The sequence below is a fragment of the Chiroxiphia lanceolata genome, chromosome 18 (genome assembly GCF_009829145.1).
Source record: "Chiroxiphia lanceolata isolate bChiLan1 chromosome 18, bChiLan1.pri, whole genome shotgun sequence".
Taxonomy (NCBI): Eukaryota; Metazoa; Chordata; class Aves; order Passeriformes; family Pipridae; genus Chiroxiphia; species Chiroxiphia lanceolata.
Genome location: NC_045654.1, coordinates 6,668,276 through 6,689,854, shown reverse-complemented (window position 1 = coordinate 6,689,854; position 21,579 = coordinate 6,668,276). Strand labels below are relative to the sequence as shown.

At 46.5% G+C, this 21,579-nt stretch overlaps 1 protein-coding gene across 1 annotated transcript in view; it reads right to left on the bottom strand.

Annotated features, from left to right (window-relative positions):
- The window catches only part of MN1 (MN1 proto-oncogene, transcriptional regulator), a 35,088-nt gene that overhangs the window by 4,715 nt on the left and 8,794 nt on the right, over positions 1-21,579 (bottom strand). The window contains 3 exon segments of the mRNA XM_032705710.1: positions 1-45; positions 48-113; positions 116-124. Coding sequence (XP_032561601.1) covers positions 1-45; positions 48-113; positions 116-124 — 120 coding nt within the window.

Here is a 21,579-nt window from a genome sequence, read left to right as displayed (position 1 = left end):
ACGTTGGCACCGCAGTCCGGCCCTTCGCCTCGCCCACGTCGTCGTGCAGTGGACCGAGAGGCACTGCAGGTGGCTGCCCGTCTGCGCCGCCGCCGCCGAGGTCTTGCTTGGGGAAGGTCGTGGGCTGGAAAGGGTTCACAGAGAGAGGTTAGGAGACCCATGACATGCAACCCCACCAACTCACGGGCGGCAGTAGCGGGGTTGCCTCACCCTCTCCCCACCAGGCCATGCCCCCCGGTTCCTGCGCCTGCAGCGTCACATCCCCCAGCTCGGGGACACTGTGTCACCACCACTGGTGTGGCTCCCCCTCCCCACCCTGCAGAGAACATCCATGGCTGATTTTTTACCAGGGCAGAAGAACAAATTGAAACCAGTGACACGTCTGAATGCTGGGGAAGGATCCAGGACCGATGAGTGTGTCCTAGACTGCAGCACTATCAGGAGCTTTCCTTCCCTGTGCACCCTCTGCTATTGAAAACGGATGCTGAAACATCTGCAAGCAGGAAGCCAGCCCTGAGCCCTCTGTGCCCTCATGGTCACTCCTAGCAATGGTCTCCCTGTTCCCCTCTTTTAATGGAGCACCACGATAACATTTTTCTTAAAATTTATTTCATTTCAGGGCTTTGTATGATCTTTAGCCATCATTAGTTTCTGTTAACCACAAATGGAAGACTTTAACTGAAACATCCTAAACAATATCCCTTGGCCTTTTTCCCATGGATTTTACAGTTAATGTGAAGAGTAGCTAAAATGGGTGGAACATGCCAAAGATGTCAAAAGCTGGCTGTGCACGTTTAACCTCTCAGGAGGTTCCATCACCTTTCTCCTGTTCCACAAAGCCAAGCAGTGTGGGGGTACACACTTCATGGAGCAGCTCGCATTGCTTCCACTGAACCTACTGCTATACCAGATACAAAACCAGAACTGACCAGATTCTTACACAATCACAATGATATTAATAATCCTAAACTAGCCTGGAAGTCTCTGGTTTAAATGGAAAATACTTTTAATGCTTGATTTAACAAGATGTCAGAGATGCTTGTATCTAAAACAGTCGAGTTACACCACACAGAGAAACTACTGAGAATCTGGGGACACGATGCCATGAGCGCTGGGAGAAGGAACGGGGCTCCAGAGCAGCACTGCTGCCTGCTCAGCCCTGCATTGGTGCAGCCACGTGCAAACCCCACACAGAGATTATCTACATCCACACACAGATGTCTATCACTGCACAGCCCAGCCTGCGCCACCATCACCTTTCGCTGACACCCTCACACGCTGCTCCAACGAAGAATCCGGCAGCAGCACGGCAAAGGCGCTCTCTACGCTCCATATGGATTCCAGTTCCCTGCAGTTGGTGTTGGGTGTTTTAGTCAGATAAATAAGCACCACCAAGGGGCTGAGCAGAAGCATGGAGTAGAGGCTGCCACATAATACCCAAATGCTGAGTTCCACAACCACCTTCCCAACACGTGGAGCTTCTACTCTCCTTTCCTGTCACCCTGAGCCCCATTGCTTCAGAAAAACCACAGGGCAAGAAAATAGACTCCTTAAATAACCACTGTTTGATTCAGTGTTCAATTTTGCTTACTGTCCTGAATGCAAATATACATGAAAAACTTTTTATTTATAAAATATTCAAAGCTCAGATGGGATTGTGCAGAAAACTGTGAAAGATAAATGTTTTCTTACTTGTATTTGTTCACAAGGCACTCAGTACCCAATATTTTATTCTTAGGTTTCCCTGACTGCACAGGACATGCTGGGCTCAGCACAGGAAGAGCCAGCGCCTCAAGATTAGTCCTTGTGACAGCAACTCTCTTCCTCTGCTGCAGAGAAAGAGGAAAGAGTCCCATGGCTGAACTGCAGCCACGAGGGGCCCGGGGATCCCAGCGGTGTTTCTACAAGGGCTGCAGGAGACCCCCACAGCCAAGGACTCCAACAGCCAAGGCAGAGGTGGCACATTGCCAGGCCAGGATCAGAGCCAGAGCTCCACTGCACCGGCTGTGCAGGCAGCCCAACACCCCAAACAGAGCCAGTCCTCAGCAATGACTACTTGAAGAAGTTCATGTGTCACAAGCAACTAAAGAATAAAATGTTAGGCTTATTTGCTTGTAAATCAGCAAATTATTTCTAAGCCATTTGCTGTAGATAAAATTCCTAAGCAAACTACTGATAAAGGAATCAAAGCAAAATCTATCCCACAGGGATGAACAGGCCTGAGAGGAAAACCCAAGCAAAAGAGGTGAGCAGGAACTGAGCCTCAGTTTGCAAAGTCAGTACTGACTGCCACTGTCTACACAAGCTTCACTCACCACGGGACACCACTGTGGGAGCTCCAGCCCTCCTCTCTATCGTTAAAGAGCACAGAAAATGACACATTTAAATCCAAAACAAAGATCTTACAGAAAGGCTTGCACTGGCACAAGAATTCTCAAAGTCAATCTGGAGGGAAATCTTCAGTGCAATTTACTTTTTTCCAATATTTCTGTCTTGACAAAGGTACGATGCTTTCCTGGAAAAAAAATCTTTGTAGCAAAAAATCATAGTTGTGCTGATCCACCTGATAAGAATTATGTTCTTAAGGACAGGATACTGCCTGATGCTTGTCCAGAACAGTAACACTCTCCCAGCTGACCTGTTCCACCAGCCATCCTTTCTGCCTCCCTCAGAGCCCCAGTGCCCCAGCACCCTCAGGCCACAGCACACACGGTCTGGAGGGGTGATCTTAGAGGAAATGGACAGGTTAAAATTAGTCAGGTAATGGAAGACGGTGTCACCACATCATTGCCTCGCAGCTGTCAAGTTCCAGACAAATCGCCATCAGTCGTGAAGCACCTTACTGAAAGCAAGGTATTTTCAAACGAATTATCTTTAAACTGCACAACTGCCTCTATCAGCAACTACTGCAAGAAATTTGTGTTATTAATAAAAGCAGTACCCTTCTAATAAGGGCCATCCTCCACACCCAAGATCTTGAGATGGTCTGGGTGGAGACTTCCTCTCCAAGCCAAAGGACGTGACACAACAGAACCCAGGACAGACAAAAGCACAACCACTGGCTTGCAGGACAGTGTGTGCCCCTTGGAAACAGCAAATGCTGAAGCAGAGGTAAAACACTGGATGTAAGCTCACACTATGTTCATGTGGAAGGCATGAAACTCAAAGCAGCCAAGTGACCAGAGACCAAAAGGAGTTTTGAACCAACTCAACCGTGATGCTGTCCTACCCCACTGGGTTGGTGATGTGGTAGTTCCCAGAGCCAGTTTGCTTTTAGGTAAGAGCTTCTGACCAAGCTTTACCCAGCCAAACACATTCCAGGCGTTCAGCCCCAGACAAACAGCAAGCAGGCAGTGCCCAGCCAGGCTCCCCAGCCTCCCCCCAGGCCCGACCCTCTGCTCTGACCTTGCACATTTAGGAAGCTGCTCTTTCGTTCTGCTCTACTTTCAAAGGCACGCAGCCTCTGAAAAGAAAAGGTTGCTGTGTGTTTGTTTACAGCATTAATGGCAACATGGTGACTAAGCCAGGAGCCTGGCCAGCAGCATTGGAGCCTGCAGCTGGGACACAGGAAGAGGACCAGGAGTTCTGCTTCACCAAAAAATTTAATACACATGCTACAGACTGCTTTTCCACATTAGCTCGGGAAAATCACATTTCTTTAGTGATGTTAGACCCTGACACTCTCCTCACTCCTGCAGACACTGTGTATACACACTTGCAGTCCCTCCAGCTTCCTTCTCACTCCTTTTTCCTGAACCCCTGAGCAGTTAAGCTACTCCGTAAAGCCTTTTGCCTCATGTAGCATCTTCTTATTAAAAAATAAATATGTTCTTTTAACTGTGACAACCCCACCAAGCACTGTGCAGACCCAGAGGTATCCCAATTTTTAGTAAACTAATCCCATTAAAACCAAGTTCACCTGTAAGACTAACATGCATTGCATGCATCTTCTTGCCAGAGAGGAGGTTAATTGAGGGAGAGCTGGTGTAGCCAAGGCAACCACGGATGCTACGAGGCACTGGGAGATGATGCTGCTCTTCAGGTGCTGCTCATGCCATCCCTCTCATTTTTGCCAAAATCACCACCAACAAAAGGACGGGAGGCAGTGACACGCAGGAGCGACAGCATAGCCACAGTCTGGTAGGGGTCTGGTTGGGAGTGGGTTCCACTCCACATTTCAGCATTCCTGCGACATTGAAGTGACAACAGGAGGTGAAGATCCCTGGAATGGCTCCTTGCCCCAGGGCTCATCCCTTACACTTCTTCACCGCTCTGACACAGCCTGAGCCGCCTGCGCTGCCCAGGGTCCGGCCGCCCGGCACAGCACGGCCCCGCCGCCGCCCTCGATGGCCAGCCGAGCGTGAAGGCCCTGGATTGCTACTGATCTTGTTAAGGCTGAATCTGAGAATTTGGCCAAAAACACTATATTCCCTGATCAGAGATCTGTTTCCCCTCTACCATCTGATAACCACTCTTAAAGGACGCGTTAATGGGCTTCTGTTCACTCTGTGCCCGTTAAGCAGAGGCCAAGCTACCATAAGAGGGAATAGATTTGAGTAATGATCCCTTATGAGGCAGCAAACCTACATATAGTGTTTAAAATTATTCCCTTAGGACAAGATGTTTTTCACCAAATCTCCCACATGACAGTTTGACATATTGGTTCAGGCACATAGCTCTGCATTTGTACACAGCACAGAGCCATCTTTTTCAGTTTTCAAGAAAAATAAGGTCTGAAAACATTTCATGTTTTCCTGCACACTGGACCTAGTCTCCACAGATTAATGTACTCCTGAAATTGTATTTTTAAGCACTCCTAAAACTGTATTTTTAAACACAACTAGTTCATTTGTGTTGATAAACAAATGAACCATCTCCTTCCTCACTGCTGCGGCACTGACAAAGTCCTGGACAAAGGCATTTTCTCGACCCTGGAATACAAGGAGGCAATGGTTTGCATTTGTTCATAGACACAAACATGGCACATGCCACCTGCTTGCACCATTTTCAGGTGTCTTCACCCCTGGCAACCCATGCCCACTGTGGGCTGGATCTGTTTCTGCTGTTTCCAATGCCCTGGCATAGGCTGCCTCTGGCCCCGGACTGGCAGCACCCAGCTCCACAGGCACTCAAGTGAAAGCCCCAACTGACCATTACCAGAACCTTCCTCTCACTTTGATTTTACTCCTTCATTTATTCTGTTTAACCTCTCCCATTTTTAAAGCCCATAAGACACTTAAAGGTGCTGCCCTCCCCAGTATGAACAGAATTCAGTGTTGGTGGTTAAGGTGAACAACTGATGCCAAGGACTTGTTAGGAGAAGCTCAGTGGAAATGGGGACAGGTGAGTCCTCATGCTGCTGACCAGGAGCACACTGCAGAGACACCCCAGCTCCAGGGTATCAGACACATCTCACTCGTTGACATTTCAAGAAGTCACTTGGCTTGGTCAGCCCCTCGATTTATTGTCGAGGCTGAGCTAAGCTGCTCTGTGAGAGCCTTTCTCACACAGGAGGGAAAGCTCTTCATCAAACATGTGTGCACAGCACTGAGCACTATCCCACTCATATATCCCACAAACCAGGATTAAAGCTCTAACTTTGCTGCAACACAGACAAGACAGTGCTTACCCAAAGGCATGGTACGGTCATTCCTGCTCACCCGGGCTGGTACACAGCCTGTTCACCCTTATTGTTGCATGCTGCCCACCCCTTCATCAGCCCATCAGCTCTGGCAGCATCCTCTGGTCCTCACAGCCCCTTCCTCCACAGACAGCATGATTAATTGGAGGTGCCTGCGGCTCTAAAGGGAGAGTGTATCAGCCCATGCTGCAGAGATGTTTATTTTGCTTTCAGTGGTCTTGAGCTGGCGTGGGGCTCCATCGGAGCTCGCTGCTTGCACAGAATTCAAATAACAGGAGACACAAAGTACTTGCTGCGAATACATTTTTCTCTTTTCTCCCTTGACCTCTTTTCCTGCTCCTGTTTTCACCAGGAGCATGGAAGGATGTGCATGCCATGACAGGGAGGCTGCCCAAACCCACAGCAGCGTTAAGGGTTTGCTGTCAGGCTGTAGGGTTACAGTCAGACTGCAGTGTCCTACCCCACAGCTCCAGCAGCAAGCTGGGCAGATATCACTTGAGGACAAGTTCAGATGTGAACCACATGCCACTGTCTGAAGAAGCTGGTGAAAAAAACATGAAGTAGGAAAAATGCTAACCCTATCGATGGAAAAGGCAGCAGTCACCTTACACGTAGCTTGACCTTGAAGACGCAGAATGAACGATATGTGGACGAGGAGAATGACATTGTTGACCTAAAAACCATGTTCCCTCCACTGTGCTGGGAGGACACGAGAGAGGGAACACACCACTCACCACCTTGCTGCCACTGCCCAGCAGGAGAGCAACACACCTCCATGGCTTCACAGACAAGTGTGAAACTGCCTTCACCTATTTATTTCTCTGGATGTTACTGTTAAATCACTGCTTTACAGCTCTATGACTCTGAGAAGAAAGTTAAGTCCTGCATCCCAGGAGAAGCCAGAAGCTCTGTGCCTTGCAACAGCACCAGCTCCTGTGCCTTGCTAGATGGCCACACGGACAACAGACAGTTTCTAAGTCATATCCTTCCCCTCTTTTAGCTACCTTCAGTTCCTCTTTTTGGTTTAACACATTGAGTCTCAGGCTGGCTTCCCTGCAAAACATGCAAACCGCAGAGGGGGTCCTGCCTGCTCCCCTTGCAAAGCAGCTGATGTTGGGATTTGGTTCTCACAGAACAAAAGACCATTCTGGCAAACCAAGTCCCACCCCAGCTGCAGTGCTGCTGTCTGACGCCTGGCCCTGCCCGCCCCACGCAGGCAAACCACAGCTTGCCTGTGACAGCCATGGAAAGCTGAGCTACCGACAACCAAACCTCCAACCAAAGTCTAACCCCACCACAGGGCTCCAAACAGCTGGTTGGGCTCCCAGTGCCATCACCAAAACTGCTCTCCTCAGCTCTGCATGGTATGATAACTGTGACCCTGCCAAAGCAAGGAAAACTGGTGTTAAAAATCAAACCAAATCAACTGCCACCAACAGTCAAACAACCCTGAACACTTCCAAAAGAAATAAATGGGAGTCCGACAACTGAGCCTATCCAGCACAGCTGACTCAACACTCATGACATCCAAACGCTGCCATCCAACACCAGTGAAGCCTCTGGAGCAACAAGTTATTTTCCAGGGCCTGTCCTTCCACCCACACAAAAACCTGAGCACTTCTGCTCATCTCAGAAAGGAGCAAACTGCTTAACGCCCCACCCGCCAGCTCCATCACACTGACACTCAGCCCTAGCATTGGGAAGAGGCTACAACTGGCTTCTCCCTCCTAACTGTCCTTAAAAGTGCTGTGGCCATCGGAGATGTGTCCTTGCCTCTGAATTCCCCGAATCCAGAGCCAACACGAGAAGGAGACCTCCACATCAGTAGGGAATACAGGCTGACCTGATCCCGTGTTTCCTGCGCTGCTGGCGTACATCACTCGCTTGCACTAACTGAATGCTCTGAGCCTATTTTCACCAAGGGTAACACCCACACCATCGTGATGAGTAAGGAAATGCTGGGTTTGGCACTCAATACTTTCAAATTTATTCGTATGTACGCAAATTATCACACGGTAGCTTTACGCACAGCTCCAGCCCATGCAAAGCCCATCTCCTGACAGCCAGAACGCACGGGCAAACAAAAGGTTCTCCGTTAAAATCCAAAGTGGAATTTTCTGGTTGCACAGAAGTTACATGAAATTGTTCAATACACGCCCTACTTAACTAAAACCAGTTCTGGACACCGTCTAGGATTATATCAGGACAGGCCAAAAAGATGCTGAAAAAAAGATGCTACTTAAATCTTCTGCATTAAATCGCCACCTGGACATTTCACACGGAGCTACGGCGATGAACAATGATAATGCCTCACTTCCCCCCACAGCATCGACCTCAGAGCTGGGTGACCACCAGCCCACGCTGCCGAGAGCTCACTGTCCCCTCGGCAGCGTCCAGCTGCCTTCAGACTCTGTCCCGGGCTACTGGGTGTTATCTGGGTGTTATCAAGCTGGTTTTTCCCATGAAAGAACCTTTTGCTGTGTGTTCAATACAGAAAAATAGCTTGAGCTGGCCTAAACTCCACTCTGCTGCTGCCCCATTACCACCAGCTGGACTGGCCAGGGGATGGGGCCCCAAGAGCAATATTTACTTTAGCCTTTAATTCACTCTATAATCTGTCATATCATTTTAGTAAGTTTTGGTGCTGCTCATTTCTGTTTGGTGACACATGGGTCAAAAGTACCATGCAGAGCAGGCCTCCAAAAATAGGAGGAAAATGCCCACTCACACTGGCAAGGGAAGGGGTGTATCAATGGAGCTAGTAAAGGAATGAATACTTGGTGATTATGCACAGAGCAAACAGAGGAGGAAACATGTAAATTCCAGCACTCTCTCATCAGATTTGTGCAAGACCTTTGACATAATTGCAGGGGAAAAAATAGAAATTACTAGTAATAAGTAGGATATTTAAGCCCTGCAGATTATACATGGAAACTCTATTTTCCTTAAATACAGTGAAAACAGAATGAAAGATAAAGATTCATTTGTGGTCACTTAAGTTTCAGGATGCAAATTAAATGAGTACTTGTTAGCCAAGCAAAAAAAGGCTCTGAAATATTATCAGTCTCTTGTGAGGCAAAGGCTCAGATACAGCTGGCCAAAGACTTCTAAGTGTTTTGTTGCCTTGTTCCCCAAGAGCTCAACAGGACCTGTGTTCTCACATCCCAAAGCCAGATCTGCATCCAGCCTGGCTGCCAGGGCCAGGACGAAAGGATTTGCTGGCTGCCCACCCCTTGGTCCCTCCATCTCCTCCCTGGCTCTGCCCACAGCTCCCGGAGGTGCCTCTGCCCCATCTATAACTCACAATTACGAGAGACTGTAACACAAAACTGCCACAGGCAAAGTCAATCTCTCCCAGGGGCCTCACACATCTGAGGCTCTTGCACACGAAGAAAACAGTGATCATGTGCAGTAATGCTCGGGGTTAAACCACACAAGTTCAAGGATACTCCTGAAAATACAAGTGAGTTTACAAAGGCTAACAGTAGCAAGAACCAGCACCAAGGATCATTAGCTCTTTTATGCCATTTATTTAGAGCACTAGCTTGAACACACCTCCAGATGGAGTTTGGTGTCTCAGGAGTGAATGAGGGGACCTTGGGAATCAGCCTTCATGAAAACAAAAGGAGCTCACACAACATCACAGATCAAGAGAAAAGTGGGAGCAGAGAGTCCAGGTCAAAGCTGAGGCTCACAAGGCACCTGCAGAGATACAGTTCTGAGACAGACAAGCCAAGTTGGACAGGGCTCCCTCTGAGCACCTGGTCTAGTGGAAGGTGTTCCTGCCCAGGGCGGGGGAGTGGAACAAAATGAGCTTTAAGATCTCTCCCAACTCAAACCATTCCATGATGCTGTGGGTGCTCCTTGACCCGCTCCATGCCCAGCAGCACCGACAGCAGAGGTGTGACACTCCAAAAACAGGGGGTTCCAAATCACTGTCTGCAATTCCCTTTCAAATAATTCACAGGCAAATTCTAAAGAGTCTGCAAAAAATAACTTAAAAAAGCAGGAGGCCTGAGCTTGTTAACGAAAGGTCAAAATCTCTGCTGGAAAACACTTAAATGTTGGCAAATCAGACTGAGAGTTGATGCTACCAACCCAGCACCTTCTGGGCAATTCATGCTAGGTCTCTTCTGCTGTAAAAAAAATCCCAATTTTGGGTACAGAAAGAGATGGAAATGTCATTGCCATATAATGGATTTGGCACATTCAGAAACATCCCCTAAAGCAGCAGAAAGGTGTGGTGATTGAGCTGGGGCCCATAAATCTGATGGAGGACCAGGGTTTGATTGAACAGCATGTTCAAAAATTAAATCTATCTAAAGGAAAAGCAAAAAAAATCATCAGATAGAAGAAATGCACAACCATGTGAGGCAGTGAGGGAAATTCAGCTTAAAAAAAACACACAAAGAAACCTGGTGTTCTTAGGTACAGCTGTAAGTGCCACTATTAGGATAAGAAAAATATAAGCTCATCTTTTTCTTCCAATTGTCACATCACTGTGGAGAGTCTTCACGAAATTCTCAGAATAGCAACGAATCAGGAGCAAACAGCTGTTCAAGTAGGAAAGTCATGGGTAGACAGACTTTCCCTGCTTCAACGAAAAATTAACTCTGAAGTTTCACAGGCCAGTAAATCAACAAAATGGGCCTGTACAATACAGGACGGACAGTCTCATCTTCCAGCCCAAAGCTGAAATATGGGCCAGCGTTCTCCTTCTGGCCATATGCTCTCATGATTTATGACCCACAACAATTTCAATATCCCTGGAAAATGAAAGAACAGCAGCCAATTAGCTCACTCCACTATGCTGGGGGTTCTGTGGGCCCTGCCCTGTGGCACCTCTCTGGGGAAGGTGGCTGGAAGCATCAGCTGCCCTTGGCAAGGGCTGGAGAAAGACACGAGGTTGAGCAGCACCCAGGCACCGGCACAGGGGAGCACAACATATACCTTGCTGCATGGAGCAGCCCACAAGGTCTCTGAGAGAGCTGCAGAGGCACTTTTGACCCCGGGCCTGGAGTGACAGGACAAGAAGGAATGGCTTCCCATTGACAGGGTAGAGTTAGATGGGATATTAGCAAGAAAGGGTACTGAGGCACTGGCACAGGTTGCCCAGAGAAGCTGTGGCTGCCCCATCCCTGGAAATGTTCAAGGTCAGGCTGGACAGGGCTTGGAGTAACCTGGTCTAGAGGAAGGTGTCCCTGCCCACGGTTGGAACAAGATGACCCTTCTAACCCACATAATTCTGTGATTCTCTTCCATGCTTCATTCTGACCCATACGCAACGATGGCTGCTTGTGACAACTGTTGTTAACCTGGTCTAGATTCGGTCAAGTGCAGAAGCACAGACTGTCCCACTAGAAGGGCGTAAGGACTTTGTAATCTCTGCCTGCAGTTGTTCCAAACGGGGCACTGCCAGCAATGCGAGTGCTGTCAAGCCAGGCAGGACTGGGCTCTTCAGCACCCGCTTCGCTGCCACAACACAAATGCAAAGGCGGCACCAAACAAACAGAAAATCCTCCACCCCCACCCTGAATTAACCTTTTTCTCACACAGGTCGGGCAAAGTTGCAGCTACAGCAGCCTGAATCATACAACCAAAACTTCACCCAACCCCAGCCATCGACCAGGGCTGCTGCACGTGGAGCCACCACATGGCCTGTGAGACACTCAGTCAATTGGCCCAGTGTAAAAACTGGTTCTTCTGAAGGCAAGGGCATTCAGAGTGGTCTTTAGGTATCCCTCGAGTGACAAACTCCAAGTCATAAGTCTACTCAAAGGCACGTCTCTGAACAGCAGCCCTCCATGGATGCTCTGTCCACTGGGAAATGTGTCGAGTAACTCAGGTATCCATAACAGCACTGCAGTGAATTCTGCTACTCACTGTCCTCCTCAGGTCTGGATCCACACAGCCTCTTCCTGCAGCAGCATAGCTGCCAAGGCAGATGGGCCTGCAGGGCTTTGATACAAGGGTGAGTGAAATGGCAGCAGGAGCACCCATCACCCACGGGACTGCAAGGATAGAGGAATGGAGTCTGAGTTCAGTGTCCTAATGCACCCGCCTTGCCTCCCATCCTCCAGGTCTTCTTAAGCAGAAAGCAGCCATGCTGAAGGAGTTAATCTCGCCTGAAACAACCTATCTCCAGTTTCTCAGAAACTTCAACGCTGCAGAGCTGGGCTGCCTGCTCGCTGCCTGCTCCTGCCTGCAGCCTGACCCCTGACATTTCCACTCTACTTCTCCCTGGCATGGAAAACTTAAGCGTACACAAACAAACAGGTTGGGAGGACAGATAAATGAAACAGAGGAGGAGAAAGGGGAGATTGCTCAGATTCCTTGTTGTGGCCCTGATTAAATAACAGCAGCACCACCAGACGTGGGTGAGGGGCTGGTGTTTATCAGTAAACCTGAAGTCCACAGCAAGACATCTCTGTTTAATTAATCCTGAAAGGGTCCCTTCCCTCTTCTACTTCCCAAGGAGGTTTTGAGGATCTACAAGCTTAAAGACGCAGTCAGTCCTTTTTAGCTCTTTCCTTACAAAACACAAGGGCAGAACCACAGCCAGGATTTACAAACTCTACGGCAAAGGCTTCCATCACATGGGCCCACACAGGTAACTCCCACCAAGCGGCACTTTGGATTTAGTCCTCCTGAACCCTCTGAAGCAATATACCCATCATAACAGCTGGAAGCCTGCACACATGTAATCGCAACCAGATATGGGTCTGCAGATCTCACATGGGCTGGGGTTCTCCTGCCATTTTTACAAGATACCAATTTCCCAAGGGATAAATCACTTCCATGCTTGATGCAGTTCTACTGTCCCCTATCTTTTACAGTTTTCCCACGGTGGCATTACTCCGATGACATCAACATCACTCCACAATGGAAGAGACTGCACACACGCACCGAGCAAGACAACTGCAAACGCTCTTGGCCTCTGGGCTTTCACTTAGCTCGAGGAGGCTTGGGAGGACCTTCCAAGGCATGTTCTCTTCCAGGAGGTCCCCTACCTTTTGATCCAAGGTGAATATTGTACTAGTCCAAAGCACCATAATTTAAGCCATCAGCCATGAAGAGCTACAAAGCTGGCACACCTCAGCAGCAGTGGGAGAGGAGCTCTGCTTCCAGGGCACCTTCATCCCACCACCACACTTGGAGAGCTGCAACGTGCCAGTCAGCACCCATTGCAGCAGCAGCAGAAACTCTGGTCCCTAGAGAATGGACAGACCACAAACCAAAAAACACCTTTCGACAGCAGCAGCCTCGGCGAGCACTTGCCAAGGCTTTTCACCAGACCTCAACAGAGAGCAGAGCAGGGAAGGTCTGGCAGCAGAGTGCTCGGCCTCCAGATCAAACACTACCTTAAACACCAACCACCCACCCAAGCAATCATCCAACCAACGGCAGAATTAGAGAGACGGATTCTTTTGTGTGGTGTAAGTTGCAAAAAGAGCAAACGAAAAAGTAGAAGAAAATCTCTGAAATAATGATTTCTGGCCCAATCAAAAGCAAAAGAAAGGCAGGGCAAGGAAGGGAATTTTGAAAGTCTAAGTTCAGATTGTAAAATAAAGCTGTATTTCGCATCAGCTTATAAAATTTCCAGGAAAATAAAAAGTCAAAACCAGTTATTTCTTGAAGATCTATATTCTTAAATACCTGGTTTCAACATAATCTCTTTTTTAAAGAAGTACTGGGATGGGGGATGAACTGTGATGAACTGAAAAATGTCTCTGCCTACCCAAAAAAAAAAATCATTATGCAATGACAAGAGACAATCCAGTCTATAATCAAAGAGAGAATCCTGACATGTTCAAAGAGAAAATTATTGTAACAGCAGTGACTTTGAAGATGAGACGGGTTTTTTTTGGTAGAAACAATGGCCATCAAGATTTTTACTGTGGCAGCCAATGCTTAAATGCACAATTCAGCATGCAGTGTGCCTGCAGGTACACTGAGCACCGACAGCAAAAAAAAATAATTAAAAAATAAAATCGTAACACCTAAGAAATTCATACCAGCAGCATTCTCTGAGTGGAGAACCACTCACACTGGGGAGTGAACGCTCCTACCCATGGGCACGCTTGTCCCAAGGAGTGAAGCTTTACAGGAAACTCAAGAGCCAATGTCCCATTAATACAAAACTTGTAAGTTATAAGAACTACACTGAAATAGTTAAATTTTCAACATTTGCTTCCAGGGAATTGCATATTTGGCTGTAAAAGTCGTGATCTGCACTGTTCGCTGAACTACTGTGATTCACAGAAAATGAATCACAAAAGGAAAGTTTTGTGACTGAAAAAATAGCTGTTCTGTAACCCACCTAATGAGCAGTATAGTATTTGCTGCTCTTTGATTGGGAGACTATCGGCATATGACTGTAGGCAGTCAGGGCCTCGCTGACTATAAATACCCCTTTCAAAAACAGAATTTGGATTAAGCTCAGTGTTACTCTGGAGTAAGAGTCAAACAGAGTGCCTTACATCTCTCCTGTATTTCACTTTCTGGGACATCCCAAACGCAGAATCCCCCTGAAGAGTTAATTTGTCACAAACACAGTGCAAAGGCTGTGCAGCATCACTTTCAAAGGAATTTGTATTTTTAACATGGAGACTTTGAGTTGTATCAATCCTGTCTGTGTCTCTATTGCTATAAGCATTAGTTATATGTGAGAACTATTTCACTAATACTATGAAAAACCAAACACTTTATTTAATAAAAGCATTTTCTCCACTGCAACTCAGCAGTGAAGAGCTGTTTAAAGCAGAATCTCTCTATTAGCCCTACTCCTTCCGCACAATTCCGTTCTCACCATTATATTAAAACCCTTTCATTAAAAACGAAACCATTAAAAAGCATATGGTCTTCTGTTAGCTGGGACTGGCAAGTCTTCCTGGAGGTATCTCCAGCTTCGTTGCCACCACAGAGGATTGCTCTTGCTTTCTTTCGGCATTCATTTACCTTCTACAGAAAAGGGACATATTAAAACTGATGGCTGTGTTTTTGCTGGTGTTGTTCCAGGCCACGCCATCCTTGGGCTCACCACCTCTGCCCCAGGTGCAACAACGGACCTGCGCTGGCCGAGCCACAGTGGGCTTGGCCCTTCTCCCTTTTGGAGTATTTCTGGCAGAAATGTCCTGGTAAGTGACACCTTTGTGTCCCCACTGCGTGGTGGCCACCGGCCAAGCAGCGGAGCTGTGGAAGCACAGCTGGTGTGCACAGCACACACCACCCCAGCGACAGCCCAGATCCAGCCGTGCCAACAGGGTAGGGAGTGCCCTGTGACACACACCCTGCGATGGGACAGAGAGTCAGAGTGGGACATGCACCTCAGAACCCAACACACCTGTTTTCCACAGAATGTCCAGACACTCCATAGCAGTCGTTCCCGTAAGTTTTTAAAGGGGGGAGCACTGCAAATAAAAACAGCTCAATTTTGTTCTAAAATTTTACATGAAACTCTCCTGTTTTGGAAAGAATTTCATTAAGGTGAAAATATAATACAGAAGTACCCATTTAGGAAGAATGTGCTATTAATTCTTAGCAGTGGATGTGGAAAGGAAAATTGCATTCTTATCTAAAAGGTTTTTTCTGCATAACCCATTTCCAGTATTCTTTTACAGCTCAATAATGGGAACTTTTCACATTTCTATTTCGGCCAGAGCACTGCAGAAGGCAGCCTTCAAGAACATGTCAAATATAACCCCTTAAAACGGATTCCAAGAAAAGTTCTACAAACAGGAGGAGAGAGGCCAGTAGAGCACACCTTAAAGGACGGTCAGAAAAGAAAAGGAAAAACCCCTCTGTATTGAAGATGCAAGCCACATTTTTGAGGGGGAGAGGAAAAAGGATGTGGTTTAGGAGGTTTTATTTTCCTAAGGGTCAAGAAGAGGTTTGGTCTTCCCCCTCCTCTTGCTCCCCTGAAGCAGAAAAAGCTTCTCTTCGAAGCAGTTCCCAGTCCCAAATGCACACAAAGAGCAGAATGGGGCCACATTATCACACGAGAAAAGTGCACCAGGACATTCTGAGCTGTAACATGTACTGATACTTACAACCAAAACAAGTGTAGTCTATGAAAGACTGGTTTCATCAGCATAAACAAATGCTCATTTCTCACTACAGTTTTGTACCATTTGAAACTGAATATAATCCAAACAATAATTCCAAACAACTGACACTAGGATCCAAGTTTCCCTGACATACTGCCATCAGGCAGCAAGAACAAAGTCAAGTAAAAGCAAAAGCAGATTCAGAACTGACTGCTTCATGTTTTACCAGGTTTGCCTAATCTAGTACAAAGAAAAGCAAACATTAAATTCAAAGTTTTTTAAATTCTTCATTTCATCATCAAGGATCTCAGACTCAAGTGAACCCAAACTGCAATAGCACAGTGGCCTTGTGTTTAACAAACAAAGCCACTCACTCTCCAAGCACCATAGCAGGGCTCACCAAAGAAGCTCCATGTTTTCTAAGCATTGTTCATTTGACATTCTTCACCTCTTTTTTTTCCCCCGTGTTGGCTTTTATTAGCTTACTTTGGAAAATTAGTGTAACAAAAAATTTATCTTTCAAAACAGACATGTAAAAGTGCAGCAGTTATGGAAATACAATTGGACAATGAACAGTTTTTATTCCCTCTACCTCACCACACTCCGCACAGCAAAGCAGTAATTACAGGAATCTACTTCTGGTTTAAGCTCTACAGTAAGATCTTTCCAAATTTAAGGCCAGCAACCAACCCTTCATTATGCTTAATAGGTAGACATAAAATGTAATTGTATCACAATCTCCCAACGCACGTTCCCAGCTCTGAGGCTCACACGTGTCTGGCTCAACAAAGAGATTTTTTATCTGTTCTTTTCTGTAACGGAAATACTGCAGCACCATTGGCATCGGCCACTCGAGGAAAACTACACCAAACACGAGAGGATCGGGATAATTATCTGGAGTAAGACTTCACTGTGTTGCTAAAACCTCACATTTCCAAAGTGGTGTTTGTTGGTCCACAGTAGCCGGACTTCTGAGCCCCACCACAGCCCAGCACTCGGATACAGCAGTGGGAGCCCTGGCAGAGCTGGGACTGGAGCCGCCTGCCCTGGGAGCAGCGTGATCCCAGACAGAGCCAGGAGCCCAGAGCACCAGGAGCCCTGGCAAAGCCTGGAGCCCAGAGCACCAGGGGCCCTTCTGCCTTTCCTATTTGCACCTCAGCTAAACTAAGTAACATCAGGATGCAGTACACGAACAGCTATAGGACAAACCATTTTACCACATAACATATGACACTACTTTGATGCACAGAGTTTAAAAGCAAAGCTCACCCAGATCACCTGGGCTGCCCCTGAGCTTTCCCCGACACTGCCTCGTCCCCCTGCGCGTTTTCCAGCCATCGCCCTCACACCTGCCCCCCCAACACAAGGAATTGGCAAATGATGGGGTGAAACTTCCCACTGATGGCTAATAATAACAACAATAACAACAACAACAACAATAATAATAACCACCAGAATGAGGGAACGTTTTGCTATTCTCCCTTTTCTGGGGATCTGCCCATTTCAAAGTAGTTCATATGAGATTTGAATAATAGTAATAATAATAACCACCAGAATGAAGGAATGTTTTGCTATTCTCCCTTTTTTTGGGATCTGCCTATTTCAACAGAGTTCATATGAGATTTGAATTGCACTTGAGACAGCCTTGGTTTTCCCTCTGCCTCCGGAACGACAGCGTGGTAGGGAGAGCACGGGGAGTCGGGCTGCTCGCAGTTTCTCCCGGCACAAAAAGAACAGCATGTGCCTATATTTAGAGGTAGAGAAGGGAACTACAGGATCAAGGAAAAAATAAATAAATCATACTGATTTTATCTTCAAAAAAGCATTGTGTTTTTGGTTTGTTTAAATCAAAAAGTGCTGCAAGCATTTGACCCTATATCCAGCAACAATAAAATCTGTTCCATCATTAAATACCAGCTGCTTTGCACTTTGAATAATAATACTATTTTTTAAGGGTTTCAGAATTATTGTCTCATAGATTGTGGTAACTTTTATTATGATTATTAGGGAATTCCTTTTTTTTTTTTGTAGAATACAAACAATAGGCCCATTTATTATCTTCTGCTTTTAAAACTGTATTTGGTCTGAAATTTTGGGCTACTCTTCAGACTAGGCAAAAAAGTTTTTCAGCCTAACATTTGGCACCAATAAAAATTAAAAAAAACAAGTGAGTCAGATCAAAAATACCTGTTACATTAGATACAAACAGTTACCTGGCTGCCTGACAGGTCTAAGGGGCACTCTCTTTCTAGCAGTATCACCTCAGTACCACTCCAGGTGTAAGTCATATCAGGGTGCTGTGACCTACTGGGCAGCTCAGACCTGAGGTCTGTGTCCTCCTCTCCCATTCCCCAGGGAGTGGGGAAGAGAAGCCTCCCTTGATGATCCATCCACAGGCATTGGAAGGAGGTAAAAACCCACCTTTTAGGGCTCTTTTCCTGTTGCTCAGACAGAAACGTATTTAGAAATTCACTCACACACAGATCAGAAGTGTCATAACTGGGGTTATGGAGGAGAAATGCTGCCCCAGATTGGGCACTATGGCCACATCGTCCCCACCGCTGGACGAAGAAGGAATCCGTGCAGAAATGAGATCACCAGCTGGGACGAGACTCTGTCAGCCCTTCATTCCTGCCCACACACACTTCCCAAACCCCGCACGTCCCATCCCAGCACCCTTCAGCCCCAGCATCCCAGCCTTTGCTGGGTACCCAAGTGCTGAGACTTATCCCCAGGGTCCCTTCAGTTCCACCACGTGCCTCACCATCATCCTCTGCCCAAGCCCCGGTGGCACCGCACCGTGTTCCGGCGGTGAACCGGCAGCTGCCTGGCCCGACGACGTCTGTTTTATTTCATTTGGACTGTAAATCTTTAGCAGTGGGAACGTCTCCCAGGTTTCCAAAGCACCGTGGCAATTTATGGTGCAATAAGTATGATCTTAAATAATAAAAATAATCATAGAGTGGGACCTGAATACGGACTCCACTGCGCTCTAAATCACACGTAAACCCCAATCTCTGTAAGTACAATGGTAATGCCTTGACCGACTGTGCCACCTAGTCAGGAGCTGGAACACTGGGTGGACACTCCCTCTCCGCCTGTTTCCACCAGCCAGACAGTCAGAGCCTCACCTCCAGCGCTGGATGGGAGGGAAGGCTCAGCCCCGTTCCCCAGGGATCCGACACTGCTTGCAACAATGATGCACAGCTGTGCCTCATCCACAGCATCCTCTGCCTCCTCTGACTGCTCTCACCCAGAACCAAAAGGCTTTTTAAATGCCATTACAGGGGAATATTATACTCAGCCCCTGCGCAAAAAAAAATAGTGGAAGATTTTTGTAGGAAAAAGATCCTAAAATTCTGACCAGATAATAACTCCAGTCCAGCCTTCATTTCCTATGTTAATAGATCAATTTACATCTTTCTAGCAAAATGGTTTCAGGCTACATTAAAAAAAAGAAAGTCATACCTTTCTTCTTAAACTGCACTTTGGGAGAGGATTAAGGAGGAAGAAAGGATATAACTTTTTCCAGGGCTTTCTAGTGTACTGGCTTCACAGAGCAAATTAATATTCTCCATTTTAAATCAGGAGTACATTCTTAATTAGGATATGAAATGTTTAAAAATTTTCTTCACTTTACAAACGGCTGCTTTTTCAATTAACTGTGCTTCCCCAGCCTCAGGATGATCTTTCTATTAGCAATAGAATGCTTTCTAGTATTTTGTGAATATTAATTCACAAAATTAATTAAATGCAGACTTAACTCTGAAAACATATATTTTACCACCAAAAAACCTACTGTCTTCCAACCACTGATCGATCACAGGCATTTCTGGGATCAAACCTAAAGGACCAGCATTCAGCACTGAAGGTAGGAGACTCAAAACGAAAAAATAGGTTGGTCATTTTGCTTTTAAAATGCTCCAAACAGAAAGAGGGATTAAAAAAAGATAAATATCCCAAAGTTCACACGAACTGGCCACGGGAGTGGGGCCGTGGCGCGTCCCTCGCGGTCAGAGCTAGCGGAGCCCTTCTGAGCTCTCACAGTTGTCTGTGTTTAAACTCAAACAAACTGTATTTATTTTGATGTAAAAAATCTATCAAAGCAGCACTTAAACGCAACCACATTTCTGCTTACCAAACCAAAAAAAGCTTTTTCAGACAAATGTTAAAAGCTAATAAAAATGTAGAGGCCCAGTGTCATGCTTGGTGGTGTTATGCTAAAACACTGAACAGACAGAGATTTGCCGGAATTGAAAACAAATTGCCCCACAGAAACTGCCCCACAGCAGCGACCTGGCAGCACCTTATCCTGCAGCTGAGACATGGCTTCTTCCCGGGAGCTCCTTCCTGGGAGCTGCCCATGATGGGCACACACGTGCATCCCAGGCAGCGGTGCCATCGGCAGCGCCTGAGCAGAGGGCAAGACAAAACTCAGCAAAGCGTTATCTCCAAATGGCCAGCATGGATCAGGCCCAATCCTATGGGAGAAGGATGTGCACTAGGTGTGAGTCAGTTGTCTCAAAAAGACAGAAGTCTAGAGCACAAATACTCCTACGACAACGCCTGCACTGCTACGAAAAATAACCCAAGTACGGGACAGAAACACAGAACAGCAGTGACCACATATTTTTGCATCCATATGGATAAAAAGCGCAACACTAAGAGAGCACATTTCTAGGCCATCAAATTTTACAACTTATTACATCAACTAAGGAAAATGCATTCCCCACATTCACATGCTTTTGTCATTTGCCAGGAGATGAGCAGAACATTGAGGCCTTGAAGGAGAGGGCATTATGGGGGAGATGAGAAGAAGGGGTGCTGAGGAGGAGAGCAGCAAAGCAATATCATCTAAGATGTTCTCTTTGAAGTATTAAGAAAGTCAGCTTGTAAAAATTAATGGATTAGACCTCCAGCTGTTCAATTCTCAGCTTTAAATTTAGAAGGTATTTGACTTTGGAACATTGGCACATAATCCATAAAATATATTTAAATTTGTAAAAAAAAAAACCCTGTACCCTTTGTATTAAAAGGTCACTATTAAGTCATAATGTTTTTAACTGCAGCAACACAAAAGTGCCTGGCAAAGGAAAAGCAGCAAGCTACAAAGAATAGCAGTATTTTTACATAAGCCAGTCATCTCATCACTGTGTGCAAACTGGGTCTATCTACAGAACAGCAACAATTCAGAATTACATTTTAAAAGCTGAGAAATCTAACCAAGATCAGGAAGTCAGGGCACACCTTGAATTTCCTGGAAGATTCCACAGCTTCACCTATTTAATTTCCATGAGCATCTCCGTGTCCCTCACCAAAGAGCTGGTGCACAGCCAGCCATGTTCCGAACAGCCGTCACTAACGGAGGCTCCTGTTTAAAAACACCCCTCAAGAAACAACACAAGAATAATTTTGTATTTAAAAATAAACAACACGCCAATCTCGAACATGTATTAATCTTAAACAAACCTTAAGCACGTATTTAGAGGTGCAAACGTTGTTCTTTTCGAGGGTGTGTAGGTTTTCCAATGGGAAAGCTGGACTGGCTGGACAGGGAGGCGGGTACCGGCCGGAGCCGCGGTGGCCAGGCGGGTACAGCGCCTGACGCCCACCATCCGCACCGCCGGCACCCGACGGGCTCCAGCCCGGAATGTGCAAAGGACAATCTATTTTATACTAGAGATAGAACAGGGAATGATCCTCTGCCTACAGTCTGACCGGTCTCTCTCTCGATATTCTCAGTGTGCTCTAGAAATTATGTCATTAAACTGTTTCTGATATTTCAGGAAATTTAGCGTTAACAAAGCGTACGTGTTAGGCCACCTGAAGATTCATTTTAGAACTGGCTCTGCACTTTCTGTGGAGACTCTCCTCACACTTGCATTTAATAGA